The 19,671-nt window shown below is 44.8% G+C and overlaps 2 protein-coding genes and 1 long non-coding RNA gene across 16 annotated transcripts in view; 2 read left to right on the plus strand and 1 right to left on the minus strand.

Moving 5' to 3' along the window:
- COL16A1 (collagen type XVI alpha 1 chain) overlaps positions 1 to 3,501 on the plus strand; it is a 122,378-nt gene extending 118,877 nt beyond the window's left edge. For all 9 annotated transcript variants that reach the window (XM_083625126.1, XM_083625125.1, XM_083625128.1 and 6 more), the window contains 3 exons: positions 85 to 261; positions 659 to 736; positions 1,824 to 3,501. In XM_083625126.1, the coding sequence (XP_083481252.1) occupies positions 85 to 261; positions 659 to 736; positions 1,824 to 2,026 (458 nt within the window). In that variant the 3' untranslated portion in view covers positions 2,027 to 3,501. The remainder of the gene's footprint in view (positions 1 to 84; positions 262 to 658; positions 737 to 1,823) is intronic.
- Positions 1 to 7,407, minus strand: part of LOC310767876 — a 35,555-nt gene extending 28,148 nt beyond the window's left edge. For 2 of the 5 annotated variants that reach the window (XR_014551081.1, XR_014551082.1), the window contains exons 1-4: positions 7,268 to 7,407; positions 6,638 to 6,738; positions 4,258 to 4,304; positions 528 to 648 (exon numbers count right to left, since the gene is read on the minus strand). This is a non-coding gene — a long non-coding RNA (uncharacterized lncRNA). The remainder of the gene's footprint in view (positions 1 to 527; positions 649 to 4,257; positions 4,305 to 6,637; positions 6,739 to 7,267) is intronic. The other 3 variants (XR_014551078.1, XR_014551079.1, XR_014551080.1) reach the window with 2 other exon arrangements.
- A 179-nt stretch (positions 7,408 to 7,586) lies between these two features.
- PEF1 (penta-EF-hand domain containing 1) lies at positions 7,587 to 18,089 on the plus strand. Of its 2 annotated transcripts, none has more exons than XM_083625347.1 (5): positions 7,587 to 7,719; positions 11,349 to 11,634; positions 13,377 to 13,535; positions 15,636 to 15,779; positions 17,029 to 18,089. In XM_083625347.1, exons 1-5 carry the CDS (start codon positions 7,693 to 7,695, stop codon positions 17,256 to 17,258), a joined length of 846 nt encoding a protein of 281 aa, XP_083481473.1. In that variant the 5' UTR covers positions 7,587 to 7,692; the 3' UTR covers positions 17,259 to 18,089. The 2 variants fall into 2 exon arrangements, with proteins under 2 accessions (XP_083481473.1, XP_083481474.1); XM_083625348.1 differs by having other exon boundaries at positions 13,380 to 13,535.
- The last annotated feature ends 1,582 nt before the right edge of the window (positions 18,090 to 19,671 follow it).

Below are 19,671 nucleotides of genomic sequence, written 5' to 3' on the forward strand. Positions count from 1 at the left end.
AGAGCAAACCATCAGTGCCCAGACTAATGGGCCATCTTTACAACAGCAAAGCAAACACTGCACTCTCTTTATCTCCTCCTGCAGAGCGGATGGCATATTACACCTCCCGGATGCAGTTCCCAGTGGAAGTGGCTGCTCAGCCAGGAAGACCAGGACCCCCTGGTAAAGATGGTATACCTGGACGGCAAGGGGCTCCAGGTCCCCCAGGAATGCCAGGACAGATTGGGAGAGAGGGTCGACAAGGTGTGCCTGGAATGAGAGGTACGCACTTCCATTTCTGTCCCTGATAGTGGCAGGCTCAGAGGGCCTCTTACACCCTGCAAATTAATTTGTTTTTGCTCATTTCAATGACAACCTAAGGATTTGGATTGTGGGATGTTCTAGGTATTCTTGCAGTGAATGATTTATTCCTTCTCCTTGCTATCAATTACATCTACCAAATTTGGCATGAAACTGACCAGTGTTTAGCTATTGAGAAGACACAAGCATTAGCCTTAGCATCAGTACCAGTATCATAAAAGACCTACGTTAGCAGTAAACTGATGCAATGAGAACAAGGCTCTGTGCTTCTGATACATGGAGACAATTCTGTAGGTGCTGATGATGGATCAATCAATCACCTTGCAGCTTCTCTTCCTTTTTCTCTCTCTTGGTGCAGGTGAGCCAGGAGCCAAAGGTGAAAAGGGAGACAAAGGGATTGGAATCATGGGAGAGACTGGCCCTCCAGGTCCTCCAGGTACAGGCCTCTTTTTCTTTCTTTTTATTATTATTTTATTTATATTTTGACAAAGTAATAATAATAAATAAAATTAAAATGTGTGTACTTCCCCCCCAAGACCATTCCATTGTAACTATCCAACCTCCCAAAAGGAGGTTTGTGGTGGTTTGATCCCTTTCCGTTTTAACAGAACAAATTCTACAAATACCTTCCATATCTCCTCAAAATCATTTCTGCTGCATTTTCCCCATCTTACCTTAACAGCACATTAATTTATCATTAATAGCTATATCCCACACCTCTTTATACCATTCTTCCATTTTATATTCAGTTACCTTGCCCCTTCCACTTCCTAGCTAAAATAACCTATGCAGCTGTCAATAAATTTGTGAGCAAGTCCTTCATAGCCTGTGAACCTTCCACCCCATCATAAATTGATAATAATGCTACCTCTGGACTTTCGGTCAGCTTTAACCCAGTGATTTCTGTTATCTCCTTAAACACCCTTTGCCAATTGTACATATTTACACCTCCACCACTTGTGAACATAAGTCCCAGGTTCCTGAGGCCTCCTTTTCTTCCTGCACCATAACAGGCATCCTTTTTAAAACAACTTGTTTACTTCATTTGGGTATGTGTATACATACATACACACGCACATCATAAGAGTGAATTAGTTAATACAGAAAGTAAGGGTGAGTTCTTTTTCTGTAACTTTATAGAGATATAAAGGTTGACTCCTCCTTAGAGACTCCTGGCCTTCGTCCTCCTCCATGCTCTCACTGCCTGTTCACTTGCCCTCCCCAAGCATGCAAGCAATGATGGATGGAGATAAAGCCTCGCCCTCCACTTGTGGTTGTGCAGATTTGACCCAGAGGGAGAGGGCAAGTGACATGGGGAGTAGCTATAGTAATGAGGAGGTGGGCCTCCTCAGAAGGGACTGCAGCTTGCTCAACCAGTAAGGACTGCGAAGGGGTGGGGAGGATGTGAGACTTATTCCCAGAAGCTCCTGCCCTTCCAGAAAGTAGAAAGCACAAAACAGTCTACATAAGCCCCAATGGATGAAGCTTATGAAATGGCCCTCTTTCTCATTTCTTCTCTGCAGGGATACAAGGACCACCAGGGTATGGCAAGATTGGTCTTCCAGGACCTATGGGACAGCAGGGCATCCCAGGTATCCCAGGACCCCCAGGGATTACAGGGCCGCCTGGAAAAACAGGTCACTGCAACCCTTCAGATTGCTTCGGCATGATGCCTCTGGAACAGCCAATGTATCAGCCCAAAAACATGAAGGGGCCTTTAGGCTGAAGCACTGACAGGTTTTCTTCCACAAAGGACTCCATTGGGATTCGCCAAAGTTCTGGTCCTTGTGACTAGTCGTGAATGATTATTTTTTCATTGTTGTTAATATTTTGACTATATTTTTTTTCGCCAGTGGGGTTCAAGCGTTCATAATGATATTTTGTTTTTGTTTTGTTTCAAAGACAACGATCCAAGCATGTGTGGCTGTGTGTATGTTTGCCTCAGTATTCTAAAGGGAAGTTGATTTTGTCATCTGTGTTCAGCAAAATACATTTCAAAATAATGCTTCAGTCTTTCAATTGCTGTGGGCAAATAATGGGTAGATTACTTCCACACCTCTTCTGTTCGTTAGGAATGAATTATTAGCCTTTCAACAATATGTGCAGGTGCATATTCCAGCAGGAAATTCCAGTAGCTGTGCAAAAAATGTGGAAGTGCTCCTATTGTTAAGTTCAACAGAACTTGTGTGAATTGGCATCTTTGTCATAAGTTTAGGTTAAAACTTGAAAGAATGTGGAGGGGTGGATATGGAGGGTGGAGTTCTAAAATGGAATTAACATTGAAATTCTGTGTGTGCCTACTCTGTATTAAGCCCCATAAATTGACCGAGACTTGCTCCCAGATGAACATTGGAGCTGAACAATACTGAACCTTAGTTATTCTGTCTGTAGCAAAAAATGGCAGGCACTCCTGCATCTAAAAATAACTGAAAAATCAGTTCTATGTGACACACACACACACCATTTTGTGTATTATGATGTAATTACATTTTTGTCCAAATGAGCAAAATTCTGGTTTATTCCATTTCTATTGTACGTAATGTGAAACTTGGCCAGGGGCAAGGGAGAGGGATTATACCTTTTTAAAATACTGGAATCAGTGACTTTTCTTTAATGTTACTGGAACATCAGTTGTTTACTTTTCATAAAATATATTTTTAACTCAAAAAAAAAAAAGACCAAACAATGCTTATCCAAAGCTAAAGATTTTACTGACTGCTGGAATCTCTGGGCATTACAATTGGGAGATTTTAGAGTCAGATGAGAAACTGCGGTCAAGCATCACTTTTGCTCCCCCTTAAAATAAACACACCGCACCCCTTCATGGTAACCAGCTCTTTCATGCAATGGCATACTGGGGAAATGTGGATTTAAAAAAAAAATTGCTCAAAAATTCCCCCCCTCCCAAAAATCCTCTTGTTCTTGTATGCCTTCAGACCTCAAATTACTTTATTTTGGAAATAAGAATTGGCTACCAAGCAAGCTGTTTGTGTTGCTATGTTGCTTCTGTCAGCTATTCCTAGACTTAAAACTAACTAGGTTAGAGTAATTGTGAGCATCTCATTGCAATAGAGGTTTACATGAAATATGCCCCTTAACGGTCTTGGTAGAGGAGAGTAAGTAGTGGAGTCTTTCCTCAGCTGAAGAACCTTTCCTAATGGTTAGCCATTCTATTTAAATAAATGATGCCTTGTTTCCTAATTGGTATTTGGCTCACTTTCATTTCAACCCTTTGGCTCACATGCTGTGTTTAAACCTAGCAGATTACAACACACTTTTATGCCGTTCCGTGAATGATGTCCATTTACCAAATGGACTCTGCAACAGGAAACAGCCAGAGAACGGCAAGAATTCTTGTTTGACAACCTGCTTTGGTCCTTTTGTTAGAAAACAAGGGTTGTGATTAGAAATAATGGTTGCAATTACAAAATCTTGGCTCCAAACATGAAAATATGGTGGTTAAGTAAGGCTACACTAGCTCAATCACACAAGGGAGGGTTTTCTCCTGTTCTTTTTTCTGAACAATCTAAAACTTAGTTTGACAATTTACACACAAATCTCTTGTCTCTTTAATTAGAGGGAGACCACTTTCACCAAATCTAGATGAATCTGAAATCATATTCTGATACTCCAGGATATATGAAATTGCAACAACCTTGTTCTTGAATGAAATGGATTCATTTCACAATAATCTTTAGGCTAGACTACTGAAATTGCATTGTGTGTGCAAGTATCTTGGACAGTCTGGGAAATCAGCTTCTGTCTTCTGCATAAAAGACAGGATGTTGATCTTCACTCATAAAAGCCTAAAAGTTTTTGCCCCTAAATACTTAAGAAGCTGCCATTATATAGCCCATTGCAAACAGCATAGCCTCTTGAAGTAAGAATCAGTGCATTTAACAAATTTAAATCACATCCTCTCCAAAAACTTATAGTAGCTCATGATCTAATGTGTACCATTGGATATTGGACTTGGAGCCACAACTGCAGGATCAGTATTCTTACTGAAACACATAATTGAATTAACATTGCAGTTAAATAAAACAAGATTTTTAAAAAGAGAGATAAAAAATATAATTAACATCAATGTAATTTATAAAATATAGTTATATATCATAATACAGCTCAATACATCTTATGCAAAACGAGGCAATGAGAATAATAGACACTGGAAGAAAATGACATTATAGCTTCCGAAAAGCTCATCTGAACAAGAAGGCTTAACGTCAAGAAGAATCACTGGGCAAATGTTCCATAGCTTTGGAGCCACCAAAGAGAAAGCAATGTAACTTTTACTGGTCTTGCATCCAGTGCTTTTTTTCTGGGGGTACTCGAGGGTACACAGTACCAGCACCTCCCCCCAAAAAATGTTAAAACTGTGGCACTTACTATAACAACTTCATGGTGAGTACTGGCACCTTTTTTTTCTTTTCTTTTTAAAAAAGCACTGCTTACATCACTTAAACATAAAGCTTTGAGCAGGGAATCCATTCAAGATCCTAAAACAAGTGCGGGAGTCATAAAGCCATGGCAGAGGCTTGTAATACTGCAGGGTGCCCCCTGACCTCGGCTGACTCACACTCTGTGCCTTACAATGTATTAGAATGTATTGACCTTATATGGTGATGGGTGTAGTAAAAGCCTGACCGGATGAGGTAACGTGAGACATTGGCAAACGGCCATGCGGCTGGAGAGAACAAAGGAGAATAAATCGGAGGAGAGCAGAGAAAGGAGCTGCTCTTACCATCCTGAAAATATAGCTGGCTCTCTGTGTCTTTTTTCTATGCTGTGCGCCATTTAATGACGGCTGGACTCCGTCAAACAAGCAGCAAGGGGTGTGCCTAGGGATTTCTGGTCACCTGAAAGATGCATGAACAGACCCTTGAGACGCCCAAGGACCTTAAATCTTCCTTTGAACCCTTCTCATTGCCCCCTGCATCAATGTCATTTGACTTGACTTTTTGTCAGCATTGATGTGACCCCATTGCCCACTCCCCAAAGAGCCTGTGCATTAACATACAAGGGCACCATTACAGCGGACATCTATCTTCTTCCATATGTTACCATGATTGCTCAGAATACAAGCCTTAATATACATCTGAGGGCTATTTCTCAATAATAAAATAATAAGCTATTCTGGAACATGATGATTGGGGAGTCAGGTTGGAATTCAGCTTACATGTGCCATGAGAACCATTCCCCACTGCAACCCTGGATCGATGCTGCTGGAGGATAGGCAATTTATTTGTCTGACAGAACTGGCACAGAAATCTGCACACTTTCCAAATACACAGGAAGACAGCTTTTAATTTTAGTTTGTTTCATTATTGTACCAGAGTACCAATGACAGGCGCTCAGAAAGCAGCAGATACAAGATCAGAGCATTTCAGGAAATTGAGTTTCATTTAAAAAGTAAACAAAATAGAAAATTGACATTTATGATGAAGGCTGTCCAGAGAAGGAAAGGAAAGAGAGAAGGGTGAGAAGTGATTCCACCAAGAGCCTTTTAACCATGCATTCAGGTGAATGGAAGTTGAAAGGGGGTAGGAAACACATGCCCATGTTTGTTGGGTGCCAGGATTGGATATTCACACTCCCATCCCAAACAGTGGAAAGGTGCAAAGAACTTCACTCTGTGTAGTAGTGATTCGGGTAGGAGTTATTTTTCCATTTGCGGAGAAGCATGCCAACACCATTTCAGGTTCCTGTCCTTTTCTGCTCTTTTAAATATGGCAGCTATTTTGTGTTATGCAACACACCCCACAACAACCAATTTGTGACTGGCACCCACAGCACTTTCTCAAAATTCCAGATGTGCCCACTGTCCCAAAAATGTTGGAAAGGCATGGACTCTGGTTGGGTAGGAAGATTAAGATTAACAGAATCATAGAATTGTAGAGCTGGAAGAGACCCAAGGGTCATCTATTCCACCATCCCATGGAATGCAGAAATCTCAACTAAAGAATTCATGACAGAAGGCTGAACAGGCAAACTTGATTGCCTTATATTGCTTGGGGGGGGGGGACAACTCACACATCCTCCAATTCACGTTAACCTGAAACTGGGCTTCACATTTTTAAGTTCGGACATATTGAAGCCCCAAAGCACGGATGGCTTAAGATTTCTTATTGCCTTTAGGCAGATGTGTCGCTTTCTCCCCCCTCCCCCCAAATGATGCAACATCAGCTTTCCAAGCACAGCAGTAACTACTTTTCAGTGGAATATGACTTCTTATGAAAATAATCTGCAAGAAACTGTTTTTTCACTTCTTTTAAGCTCTGTTGGAATGGCTATGGATTTAATGCTAAAACATGAATATTCTCAATGGAGGGCTGACCTTCAGACTGATGATCATTCTTTTGTCTTTTGGAAGGCACAAAATTCACCCCCTTTTCTGGAACTCAGGCTGTGCCACCGTTTCTTAGCATCAGGATAAATCTAAAAAGAAAGTAAAAAGAGACTTCTCATTATTTATTTATTTATTTATTTATTTTATGAATGTCTTCCTCTGGAAGTGAGAGTGGAGCTGGGATTCCAGGCTAAGGCTATACAGTATTAATCATGGCAAGACCCATTTCTAGAACCACCTGCAGTTCAGTGGTTTGGAGGGATAAAGATGCACACCCAGCTGGGAGCTGTAAAAAGCGAGGCAAGTAGAGCATCTTTCTCTGGCATACAGGAGTCATTGAGTTAAGGGTTTTTTGAGGCAGTTACAGCTTTTGATTACAAAGACTCTCCAAAGGATAGGGAGGTCCTACAGCAGTGCTACATGAAATTATATATATATATATAATGAAAGCATATATATATATATATATATATATATATATATATATATATATATATAATTTTTTTCTCTAAAAAGTGCACAATAAAGATTTTTAAAAATAGTTAAAACTACAAATCAGCCTTCAGTTAAAATGCCTGCTCGAATAAAAAATGATTTATTGTTATATTTTGCTATTACTTCTGTTTATATAATGCCACGGTGGCTTCTTTGTGTAATTATTTCTGTTTCTGTTGTTGTTACCACTCTGGCGGCGGCTCTTCGCTACTCAACCGCCCTGAGGTAAAAGCGAGGGAAGCGGAAGCGGCTCTTAGCAACGGTCGGCAACGGCTGAGGGGGCGGGGCTACGAGCTCTTCTCCGCGCACCAGCACCTCCCTCCCCTCCCAGGGAAAAAGAAGGCCCGCTTTTCTTTTTATGGACTTCCTCAGTCATAGGACCCCGCCCACGGTGGGTGACTGACGGGAGCTCGGCCCAAGTCCGAGGGAGGCTCAGCAAGCCTGTCCGCCAATTGGCTGCGTCAGTAGGCGGTACCAGAGCGGAAAGGAGTGGGCGTGCCAGCGGCAGAGAGGAGGGGGCGGTGGCCCGAGCGGCTGTGAAAAGCTCAATGGCGGCCAGCTACCCGTATGGGCAGGTAAGCGAGCGAGGGAGGAGCGCCGACCGCCTTCTCCTGCCCCCTGCCGAGGGGAGCCTCCAGGGGGATGAAGGCCCCATCTGCTGCCTAGGCGACGGAGCGTTTCCGGAGGAAGGGGGAGTTGGACGTTGCCTAGGGAACGGGGAGTGGGAGAGGACCCAGGAGTCCGGGGCGATGGAGATGGGAGGCTGGAGGGGGAAAACGTACGCAGACAGGAAGCGCATCTCTCCCAGAGTGACGTCATTGCCGGCGTGGGCCTGTGAGGTGACATCATGGTTAGGCTCAAGTGCAAAGGATTCGTTGGAGGAGATGTTGGGGAAGGGTCGGAAGCGTTTGGCCTGATCACTTGGGTGATCAGAGGAGAGCTGGTGTAGCAGAGTGACAGGCAGCACTGTCCTGTGGGTGTTTACTCAGAAGTAATAATAATAATAATAATTTTATTATTTATACCTTCCCTATCTGGCTGGGTTTCCCCAACCACTCTGGGCGTCATACAGCATATAAAAATTTGCAAAACATCAGTTATTTTTAAAAATCCTGATACAGGGCTGCCTTCAGATGTCTTCTAAAAGTCAGATAATTGTTTATTTCCTTGACATCTGATGGGAGGGCATTCCACCGGGCAGGCGCCACCACCGAGAAGGCCCTCTGCCTGCTAAGTCTCACTGTGATCAGTAGGGCTTGGTCCCAAATAAGTGTATTTAGGTAAGAGGCTCAGCTGCACATAGTAACCTCCTGAACTGAATCTCAGCTGTTCCACCAGGCAACCTTGGCCTCTGAAATCTGCCAGTGGCTGCCCTTGCATGGGTATGGTGGGAAATGAAAAGCTTCAAGTGTTGTAATATGGCTGGGATTGGCCTGGGCAAGCTGCTTCTCTATCAGCCCCCCCCAAAAGAATAGTGACCTATTTAATAGTTATTGTGGGGGTTAACATGGAATTATTTAAGCACCCCAAGACATTAAGCTATGAACCAGGAAGTCCTTGGTTTGACTTTCACCTCTGGCCCTGTACTCACTACATTAGCTGCTTCAGCCTCTGCTTCTCCCATTTGCAATATAGAGATGGTAATACTGGCCTGCCTTATAGGGTTGTTGCAAAACTGAAAAGAGCCAGAGAAATGCTTGATGGTGGTATGATGATACCTTAGCTGGTTAGAGCATGGTGCTGATAATGCCAAGATTGCAGGTTTGGTCCCCGTCATGGGACATCTGCATATTTCTGCATTGCAGGGGTTGGACTAGATGATCCTCAGGATCCCTTCCAACTCTATGATCTGTAAACAGAGTCATTGCTTATTACTCCTGAGGGAGAGTGCCTAGGGAGCATAGCTGCTATAGTTGTGTTAGGAGAGCAAAGTCCTGACAAGCAGTACATGTTACATAGGAACGAGAGAATCTTCATTTCACAAACCCCTCTTTCCTGGGCAGCATGCTCCCCCCATCACACCTGTCTTGGCCACCAGAGCCAGGGACTGTAAGAGACAGCAGGTAGGAACCTCTGGCCTGCGGCAGACGTAACAATTCACAGCTTCAAGAGTCCATGAGATTCAGCTGCAAAGTGATTCTTCTTGGAACAATGAAAAGTGGGGGGACCATTAGTGTGTGTTGTAAATTATGTTGCAAGCCACCCTGGGTACTTTGCTTAGTAAGTGTGGTAAAAATAGTCCAAAATAAACTGCTGGAGTCTCCCAGTGTCCTTTCCTCTGTCATGTCCACTCAGTCTGACCCAGCTATGTATATGGTGCCCTTGCTAGCCAAGTGCTGTCAGTCTTGATGTGCAGTGGCCTTCCTTGACATGCACACACACTAAGCTCGCCCCCAGCCAAATGCAAGATTCCTCCCTCGTTTCCTTTGTCTTTCCCCTCTCTGTTTGTCTTTGCTGGCCACCGTGAGATTGTAAGCTCTGTGGAGCAGAGACTAGCCCTTTCTCTCCTTACATCACACATATAGAACCTTTGATGTTTCACATGTCACAGTCTGAGCAAGCATTGCCAGTGGCCAGGGATGATGGGAGCTGTAATTCAGCAACATATAGAGAGCCAAACCTACCCCAAATGAAAGGTGTTAATGCTTGATGCACTTGTTGGTAGTGTTAGTTATCTTTGGTGACTAAGAGACATGTGCTGGAGTCCTTTGATCAAACACGTTTGGAAGCTTCTCTTCACCTCTCCTCCGCTGTGTAGAGGCGGCTCTGTGGTGTCAGAGCTGCAAAGTCATCTCCTACTCTGCCTGTTCAGCAGGTTAAGCAGAGAATCATTCCTTCCTGGGCCCATTGGGTTCAGCTGTGGCCTTGGGGTTTTCCATGTACTGAGACACCTCAAATGCAAGTTCTTCTTACTATGCCACTGACAGCAGTGCTGGACATGTGGCACTGCTATCTGATTTTTGCAATATTTCATGCAAATTTCTTGCCTGTAAGTAACTGTGCAAAAACCTTCCCCTCCAAGAGCTTGGACTCTGAATCCTGGGAGTCATCCCTGCTACTCTGCTGGTTTCTCAGGGTCTTAAAGGTACCCCTGCCTGTCAGGGCCAGTCGTGACCGACTCTAAGGTTGCGCGCTCATCTCGCTCAAGAGGCCGGGAGCCGGCGCTGTCCAAGGACACTTCCGGGTCACATGGCCAGCGTGACGAAGCTGCATCTGGCGAGCCAGCACCAGCGCAGCACACAGAAACGGCGTTTACCTTCCCGCTAGAAAGCGGTCCCTATTTATTTACTTGCACTTAGGGGTGCTTTTGAACTGCTAGGTGGGCAGGAGCTGGGACCGAACGATGGGAGCTCACCCCGTCGCGCGGGGATTCGAACTGCCAACCTTTCGATCAGCAAGTCCTAGGCACTGTGGTTTAACCCACAGCGCCACCCGCAGTCCCAGGGTCTTATTCCTGATTAATTAGTCCAAAATATCTTACCATACCCAGTTTCAAAGTTTTATTTACTACATTTCTAATGTAGCATTTGGTGATATATTTCTCTCTCTCTCTCTCTCTGTCTCTCACTCTCTCACACACACAGTCTTTATCATTCACAAGAACCTTGTGATGTAGATAGAGAGGACTCATCCAGACTTCCATTTGTGCCATGATTTGTAGGCATAAGACCATGTTTTCCAGGCATGGATCCAAGCAGGGCTGTTGTTGTTTTTGTCCCACCACTGAATTGGAACAACCATCAGTTGAGTTTTACGTGGCTTGATGTTTGTTCCAATTCAGCAGTAAACAGCAGGTTTTCCTCGGGGAGGCAATGGTAGGGGGGAAAACCAAACTGCTCAGAAAGCATGGACCTGTGCCTGCAAATTGCAGCACAAACAGAAGTCTGGATAAGCCCAGAGACTGATTGGATCAAGGTCGTACAGTGTGCTTCTTGCCGGAGGGGTGGTTGGACCCAGGACTCTCTTGTCCTGTTCTGACTGTTTGACCACCACTCCATGAGTACATACTCATAGTTCCCTCCATGCATTGGTAGTGCGACTCTGCACTCAATCCAGGACTATTGGGTTAATCTCTCTGCATTATATTATCTTAAATAATCACTGGGAATGCATAGGCCCCTCTCCTTCAACATTGCATATTAATGAGGTGTAGAAATCAACTCATTCCCCCTGCCACTTTCATAGCCTTTTCCTTTTCCTGTAGGGTTACCCTGGTTCTGCAGGACAAGCTCCAGGTGCTCCGCAAGGCAACTATCCTGGAGGAGGCCAGTATGGAGGTGGGGTGCCTCCTGGCAGCTCCTATGGTGGACCAGCGCCTGGTGGTCCCTATGGGCCACCCTCAAGCGGAGGACCTTATGGCCACCCTTCCTCTGGGCCTCCTGGTGGAATGTATGGAGGAGGCCCAGCACCAGGAGGACCTTATGGGCAACCCTCTACCAATCCATATGGTGCTCCTCAGCCTGGCCCCTATGGGGCAGTAGGTCATGGAGGTGAGTGCTAAAAGAGCTTAGAGCTGTTCTGATGACTATGTGCTTTCAAGTGGATTAGTAGTGTTCATGACACACAAATTCATTAAATGTTCCATATTTTAAATCTATAGCCTTTAAATCTGGGTGGGTATTGTTTTTGTTTGTTTCTATTTTAGGTGTTTTTGTGTTTTTATATTGTAAACTGCCCTGTGATCTTTGGATGAAAGGTGGTATCAAAATTTAATCAGTAATCATCATGGGGAGGAGGTCTAATGGATTGCCATATGGGGCGTGCTTTCTGAATTCAAATGACATGGTACTCCATGTCTTGTCTGAATGATGCCACCCACTTTTCTGGGCTGCTGGTATGTATTGCCCTGTTTTCTTGCTAATGAAATTTCATACCAAATTCTTTCTCTTGGCAAGACCTCAAAGCCAAACCTTCTGTGGGGTGGTGCTTTTCTTCCCTTCCCATTATAGGGTTGACAGACAGACAGGCACATCTCCAAAATTACCTGCAGTTTCTTCCACCCATGTGCCGTCCATGCCGTATCGCATCTGGGCTTCAGATTCTTGATACGAAGTTTCAGTTTGGGATCTAAAAACTTGGAATTTGTCACTTTAAATATCAACACTAGGAGACAAGAAATGGCAAACCATACCTGAAAATACATTAGTTCATGCTGCTATGATGTAGTGGTTAGTGTGTCAGGTTAGGGCCTGGGAAACCAGGGTTCAAATCCTCACTCAGTGACGAAGCTCATTGGGCCACATTGGGCCAGTCACTGCCTCTCAGCCTAATCTACCTCGCAGGTGAAATGAGGAGAGGCAGAAACATGGGCGCTGGCTTGAACTCCTCAGAGAAAATGATGGAATATAAATTAAATAAATAAAGGTACATGTGGTCTTTAATTGCAATGGTGGGCTTTCTCTCATACGAACCCTGATCAAACCCCAGCCGGAGAAACTTTTGTAAATTTGAAAAGAATGTAAACTTCTCTCTCACACACACACATTTTGGTTATTAATTAGCACACCACAAATAACATTTTGCAAAGCTGAGTGAAGCTTGTGTTTTGCAGATGTCACATTTCTGCCTCCCCTTTCCCAAATCTCCCAAGATTCACTTTCTTCTACTTAGAAAGCGTTTCAAGCACCCAAGCGTCTATCTTTGGCATCTATCATATAAAGGGCCTCTTGGTGTGCAGCTGGAGCCCTTGACTCGAGTTTTGCACCGCAGCGTTGGAGAAGCAGTCGCTAATTGAATTATTCATCTCCATTTAGATAGGCAGTTGAGAAAGACTGCATTATTTAAGGTTCCAAGGTGGGAGCCAAAAGGCACTGAAGCTGCCACCCTGAGTGGCGGAAATAAAAGTTTATGGCTGTGCATCTGTCTCCTGGAACTGGGTAGCATTTACATCCTGCTGAAACAACACACCTTCCGCATGTTTGCACTCAACTTTACAAACTATCTAAAGAGATCCCATTTATTTCCCTTCTGTTTTTACAAGGCTTTGCATCCCAGCTCCTGCTGGGGGGGTTGAGCCGTCTTCCGCAGGATTAATAACTTGGCTATTAAAAAAAACCTTTTAGAAAACAATGGCTGACTCAGCGGGCATGAGAGAGGGCCTGTCCAATCCCTGTTGCTCTAGCTGCCAAAAAACTGCTGAGCTAAAAGCTTACTGCCAGTGGCAATGGGCGCTTGCCATACATTGATGAATGGCCATGCAGTTCTCCTAATTTGTGTTCTGCCCTTTCCCCAGCAGGGAACATCCCCCCAGGTGTGGACCCAGAAGCCTTCTCTTGGTTCCAGAGTGTGGATGCTGACCAAAGCGGCTACATCTCAGTCAAAGAACTCAGGCAAGCCCTTGTCAACTCCAACTGGTCCGCCTTCAATGAGGAAACTTGCTCAATGATGATGAGTGAGTCCAGATGTTGATGATTCAAATCAAATGTGCTTGGAGTGGGAGGGGTCTGGAATATTAATAATCTCTCATAATACTCTGTACTTTGGTATGGTGACTAAGACACGTGGAAATAGACAATTGTGGAAGACGCAATACAAGATTTTCTTTAAAAATACTTGTATCAGGGGCTGGGGACTTTTCTGCTGACAGTTTCCCTTTGAAGTTGAAAGTATAGATGTGCCCTGCTTCAACATATGTGTGAATTTATGCTAGAATGCAAACGTCAGTTTAAAAACTGTTCTTGTTATCTGGGGGGACTCAGAACTTCATAGCAGATGCTTACTTTCCTGATCCTGCTTCAGGTTCTAATTCTCAAAATAGAAGAATATGGAACTATCAAAAGGAACAGGATGCACTAGGCTGGCAAAGGCATTGCTAATCGCTAGCAGGCCCACATGATCAGAAGCCAGAGTGGATCAAATGTGAACCAGTTCAAAGACCATTTTGGTAATGAAGGTGCAGGGTAACCTTACGAAATCCTCAGCACCACCCTCAACCAAAATTGCAAAGTGGAATCATTTTGTTGTTGTTGTAAGGACTGCCACATAATGTGTGCCAGGCGTTGCCATTTTAGCACCCACTGGCATGCATGTACCTGGCACTCACAGTTTTCCCTTCCCTGCTCCTCCCCTCTGCTGAAATTAGGCTCAAAAGAAGCATTCTGTTGTGACCAATGGAACAGGTTGTGGTGTGTGTGCTTCATTGCACAGGGAAACTGCCCACAACATTTTCTCTGATTTGCAACTCTTCTCACAGGCCCCAAAAGGCTGACAAACCCTGATTATGCAGAGTGCATTGAACACTTGAAATGAGCTGTATAAATGCCAAGGCTGTTTGATGTTCTTCAGTTGTGCTTGAAGTTCATGGATTCCCATGCTTGCCTTCCTCAGAAACGTGAGGTGCACGTTTCATCTCCCTCATCATCATTATCCCTCATTATTATTATTCCAAAGGAGCTCAGGACAACCATACAGCATTCGCAATAAGACATAATTAAGACCCAACAAAGACTAAAACAATTAAGGAATATTTTCTTTAATTTCACAATTCCATCTGCTACATGTATGACCCATCAAATACTAACCCCCTGGGTGAACAAAAGTGCCTATAGATTTCATCGACATGTTGGCAATGTGGGGAACAGCTGCTCTTCACCAAGAAGGGAGTTCCATAATCAAGGTGCTGCCACAGAGGAGGCCCTGCTACAGGCTGCCACCATTACCCCCAGGCCACACTTGCCAGCAGGGCCACCTGCCAGGTTTCCCTTGCTAGCCTTAAGGCTCAAACTGGTTAGCATTGGAGGAGGCAGGTATTTTAAAGTCCTTAGTCCCTTAGCTATTTAGGGCTTTGTATGCCAGTACCAGCACTGCATCTGGTGGCTCACAGGCAGCCAGTAGAAAGCTTTTAGGACTAGTGATTCATGGTCCCATCTTGCTGTCCCTCTCAACAATCTGGCAGCTGCATTTTGCATCAGCTGCAGTTCCTGGACTGTCTTCAAGGGTAATTCAACATAGACTACATTGCAGTAATTAAACTGGGAGTAGTCCACATAATAAATGTTAGAGAGTGTGTGCTTTTTTCCAGACCATCCTGCTGAAACAGTAATTGAGTTTAAAATCTTCTGTAGTCTTCAAAAGATCCTCCAACCTTGTTTGTGGAAAGCATTAGTGTCCTAGTGGCAGCACAACCCTAAGAGCAACCCCATGCTTGTCCTTGCTGCTGGCATGTGGCATGCAGAAGGTATTGTGAAGAATTTCATGTTACACTGGAGACAGACAATAGTTCTTAGAGGGCTGAAAGCAATGTGATAGATACTCTGCTTTACACACATTGTTTGGTCTCAAGCTTTCCTCTGGTCAAACAGATTTTGCTGGGTTTTGAAACACTGCACAAACCTGGTGGAGCAGAGGCAAAAGTAGGATTAGATGCCTCTCTTGTGTCGCCTTCAGTTCTTGGGGCTGTGTTGCAAGGCGGGTATTCTGTCTCTTGTTTTGAGTCAGCAAGTATATGGGACCACTGCTCAGTGCTCCACTCTTTTTTTTACTGCCTCTGCAGACATGTTTGATAAAACCAGATCTGGGCGAATTGATCTCTATGGGTTCTCGGCCCTGTGGCGTTTCATCCAGCAGTGGCGGAATCTCTTCCAGCAGTATGACCGCGACCAGTCAGGAAGCATTAATTGTAATGAGCTTCACCAAGGTAAGACAGAACGAGGCAATAGTCCTTAAAGCCTCAAGAGACTGTTTGATCTCTAATGCTGCTGGAGAGTGGCTGTTTTTAGGCAGAGGTCTGTTCAGATTGTTGCTTTCGGGCTCAGAGGCCATTCCAAAACAATTGTGAAGAACAGACTGAGGTTTCCGCCATGGTTAGTGAGAGTTCCCCCAGTCAGGTAATCTCTTGTGTCCCTCTGCTTCTAGGCTGAACCATCCAGCCTTCTGTTGAACTGCTGACACAATCCAGATCCCCAATAACTGTGATGAGATTGAATCAATGCATTATGACCGGAACAAGCTAAAGCAGCCTTTGCCAACCTGGTGCCTTCCAGATGTTTTGGACTACAACTCCCATCAGCTGGCAATGGCTGAGCCTAAAACCTAGTAAACTGACAAATGTGAAGTTTTTGCATCAGGCAATTATGCCTCTTGCTGTGTCTGGAGAGCAGATGAGCTGATTTCTTCAGGAAGCTTTGACAGCAGAACAATGACTCGTTGGACTTATGTGGTTCCTCGAGAGTGGAGCCATAGCTCAGTGGGAGGCTGCATACACCTCATGTGAGAGGTTCCCAGTTCAGCCCCTAACATCTTCCAAGTAGGGTTGAACAAGTCCCCATCTGAAGCCCTGGAGAGCTGGCACCAGTCATTGCAGACAACACTGAGCTTGATGGATTCTGAGTAATGCAGCTTTTTCTAGCAGTCTCCGTAGGTTCATGAGAACCGAAATCCAAGTCCCTAGTTAAGTTATCTGGAGTGCCTTGGGGCTAGGCTTGGGAATGGAGAAAGAACTGGTCTAAGAAGAAGCTGAGCAGACACAGAGTTAGCAGTGGTTAGATGATGTGCCAAAAGAGGAGTGCGAAAAAAATGCATCATCAGGGACCGCTGAAAAACGTAGCCATGTAGAAATATTGGCATGGTTCTTGGGTGCTTGAACGCTCAGCTCTGAGTGACTCAAGAAAGGCCATCTTGTCTCAGTGTTATGTTAGTATTTGGGTGAGAAGAAAAAAGTTTAGCACTTGGGCAGTTAATGGTGATAATAATAACTATTATTATTGTTATAGCATTTTACCCTCCTCTTCAGCAGGAAAGATTCCCAGAGTAGCTTACAAAGATCACTCATAAGACAACATTCATAATAAGACTAAAGCAGCTGTGAATCATTTGTGACTTCCATCCATGGCTGAGTGAAGCGTGGATTCTCATTTATTCTCTCTCCCTGCCCTCTGTTCTCCTAGCGCTCTCCCAAATGGGCTACAGCCTGAGCCCCCAGTTTTCCCAGCTGCTGCTCTCCCGTTACTCACCGAAGGCTTCCAATCCTGGTATCCAGCTGGACCGCTTCATCCAAATCTGCACCTTGCTCCAGTCCCTGACCGAAGCCTTCCGGGAAAAGGATACTGGGATGACGGGCAACGTACGACTCAACTACGAAGACTTCCTTACGATCTCGACCGCTCGCGTGTTGTGAGAGCCAGGGGTATTGATTTTGTTGGTGATCCCACTGGTGGCTGGTGGCATTTCCTTCCACAGAAGGAAGGACTGCTTTGTCCAGAGGACATTGTGTTGCAAAGGAAAATGAAATTGCCCTTCTCCATCACACCAGTGTAACGCCGGATGCTTAAGCTAGGTGGATTCTTGGAAAGGGTTTGGTTTGATTGCATTGAAACAGCTGCCTCTTATAGCCACTAGAGGGTGAGCCACAAACAGCAAGTCAGACTGTCTGTGCCAGGCAGCTCTGCAGCAGCCCCCACTACCCTCTGCCTGAGTTCTCTCCTCTTCCCCCCACTCAACCATCCCACCAAGAAGTTAGAGGAGTTGGTTGCCAAGAAGTCTGAATAGAGCTTCTTGCTCCTAAATTGCCCTTCTGTAGTTTGCATGTGCAACCTGTAATCGCCAAAGCAGAAAACAACACCTAGGGAAGAAAATTGGGTTCCATGCTTTTGTGTCAACAGCAGCCAAAATTCCTGCATTCCATGACATCCATGCCAAGTGCAGCTCCCTTCTTTGCCACTAGATGGGGAGACCATCAGCCAAGATTCCAGACTTCTTCTTTTTTCTGGGGAGGGGCTTTTCCTCTGAAGGCTTGACCTTCTGGTTAATGTGTCCCGGAAGATTTCTTTTTGCATTGCTAAAGTGCAAAGTCCCTTACCAACTGCTCACTTGGCACTTCTCAGTTATTTTCTCAGTTGCCAACACATTGCTTGTGATTTTTGTAAAGGCCAAAATCGTAGATAAAGATGTGTCAGAAAGAGATTTATACCCAGGTAAAACTCTGTACAATAAAGGACCCTAAACACTCTCTTCCCCTTCTGTGTGTTTCTTTCGTGCATGAGAACTGTACAAAATACTGTGGGGATAAAATGGGATGGCCTAATACAAAACCACCTTGAGCTGCTTTGTGGATGGCTAGGATGCAAATATGTTAGATAGAAAGCACCTGGAAGTGGGTGATATAATCCTCAAACCTGCCCTTTGGCAAGAGAGAGTCTGCCAGTTCAACGCAGAAGTGTGGAATTCCATGTGGCAAACAGCCGGGTTCTCTTCTTTTTATATTGAGTATCCAGCCCTTGTGGTTCCAGAAAATAACTATGAAGCACACTAAGGCATCGGATTCACAGGCCAGAGGAGAGCTGGGCAGGCAGTGATACTTCAGACAGTACCTGATTTTTCTCCCATGACCAATTATCCGGGCTTCTGCATCCTCCTACCATCTGCCCAATGTTCTTTCCTTGCAAAAAAAAGCAGCCATGCATGTTGAATTTCATACATTAGTTTACGCTGCTTTAAATTGTTCTTTTTAAGGGGCCAGGGGCCATACCTCTGGCAGGGCTGGCTGAGGCTGGTCAGGGATGAGGGGAGAGGCATTTGTTTTCATGACTTCCCATCTGCCGAGTCCTGGCATTCAGGGCCTACTTAGCCCAAGGCAGAGGGGCTAACTGTAGTTTTGAGTTGTACCCTCACCAGGAAGGTGATGGGCACAAAACTTGAAAATCCTTATTAACAAAACACCATATCCTTCCACAGATAATAAATGGTTGGTGTCTCTGATGGTGGCACCAGAAGGAGCAACTCCCTCTGTGGCTCAAAAACTGATGTCTAGATGGTGCCTTTGTCTGCCTTCTGATCTCTCTCAGGGGACACTTGCTGGCTTCATGCCAAACAGCTCCCTTCTGCCTCTAGACATGGAAGTAGCATCTAGGTTCCATGTTGAGCCTTGAGAACACACTGACTGCAGCCACACTCATCCAATCTGCACAATTTGTTTTGAGGGCTCAAACCCTCTTTCTGTCGCAGGGTAGAGCAAGTTTCCCAAGCAAAGAACAGGTCCCTTGTACCAAGCCCATTTCCCAGCCCCTTTTCTCACTTTTCGCCAAGATAATTGAGGTACACCCAGACTCAGAAAGGTTTGGGGTTTTTTTAGGTAGTTTGAGAACTTCTGTCAGATTGGTCTGGTGCCTTCTGGATGGAGAATTTCGCAGCCACGGAAACAGCAGGAGAAAGCAGCTTTAAGCTATTGCTGTAATTTCTCTTGCAAAAACAAACCAGGGGGAGAGGGGGAATCCGCCATGCAAATGATGAGATTAACTTTTAGCTTTGGAAGAAAATTGAACTGCTAATTACTCTTTCAGCTCTTAACGAGCAGCCTCTTCATTAGGCACGGTGTGCGGTTCTGGCTACTGTGCCAGGCAGTTGGCTTTCCTGGTAGCCTGAGAGCTGCACTTCTAGCATAAAATCACTGCCTTTGCAGCAGAGCAAATAATTCCCACTTGTGCATTTCCAAGAACTCCTGGCGGTTTATGCATTGGCTCACCAGATGCAAGTTGTTTATTTTCACCTCCCTGCAGACATAATGTCAAAAGCAACCTCTGCCTGGAACTCTT

The sequence above is a fragment of the Podarcis filfolensis genome (genome assembly GCF_964270895.1).
Source record: "Podarcis filfolensis genome assembly, chromosome: 8".
Taxonomy (NCBI): Eukaryota; Metazoa; Chordata; class Lepidosauria; order Squamata; family Lacertidae; genus Podarcis; species Podarcis filfolensis.

Bases quoted from the DNA above. Each gene is read 5' to 3' on its own strand.
- PEF1 (XM_083625347.1), top strand. From the start codon at position 7,693: ATGGCGGCCAGCTACCCGTATGGGCAG. The intron at 11,635-13,376 runs GTGAGTGCTAAA...CCCTTTCCCCAG, and splicing joins TGGGGCAGTAGGTCATGGAG to CAGGGAACATCCCCCCAGGT. The intron at 15,780-17,028 runs GTAAGACAGAAC...CTGTTCTCCTAG, and splicing joins TTGTAATGAGCTTCACCAAG to CGCTCTCCCAAATGGGCTAC.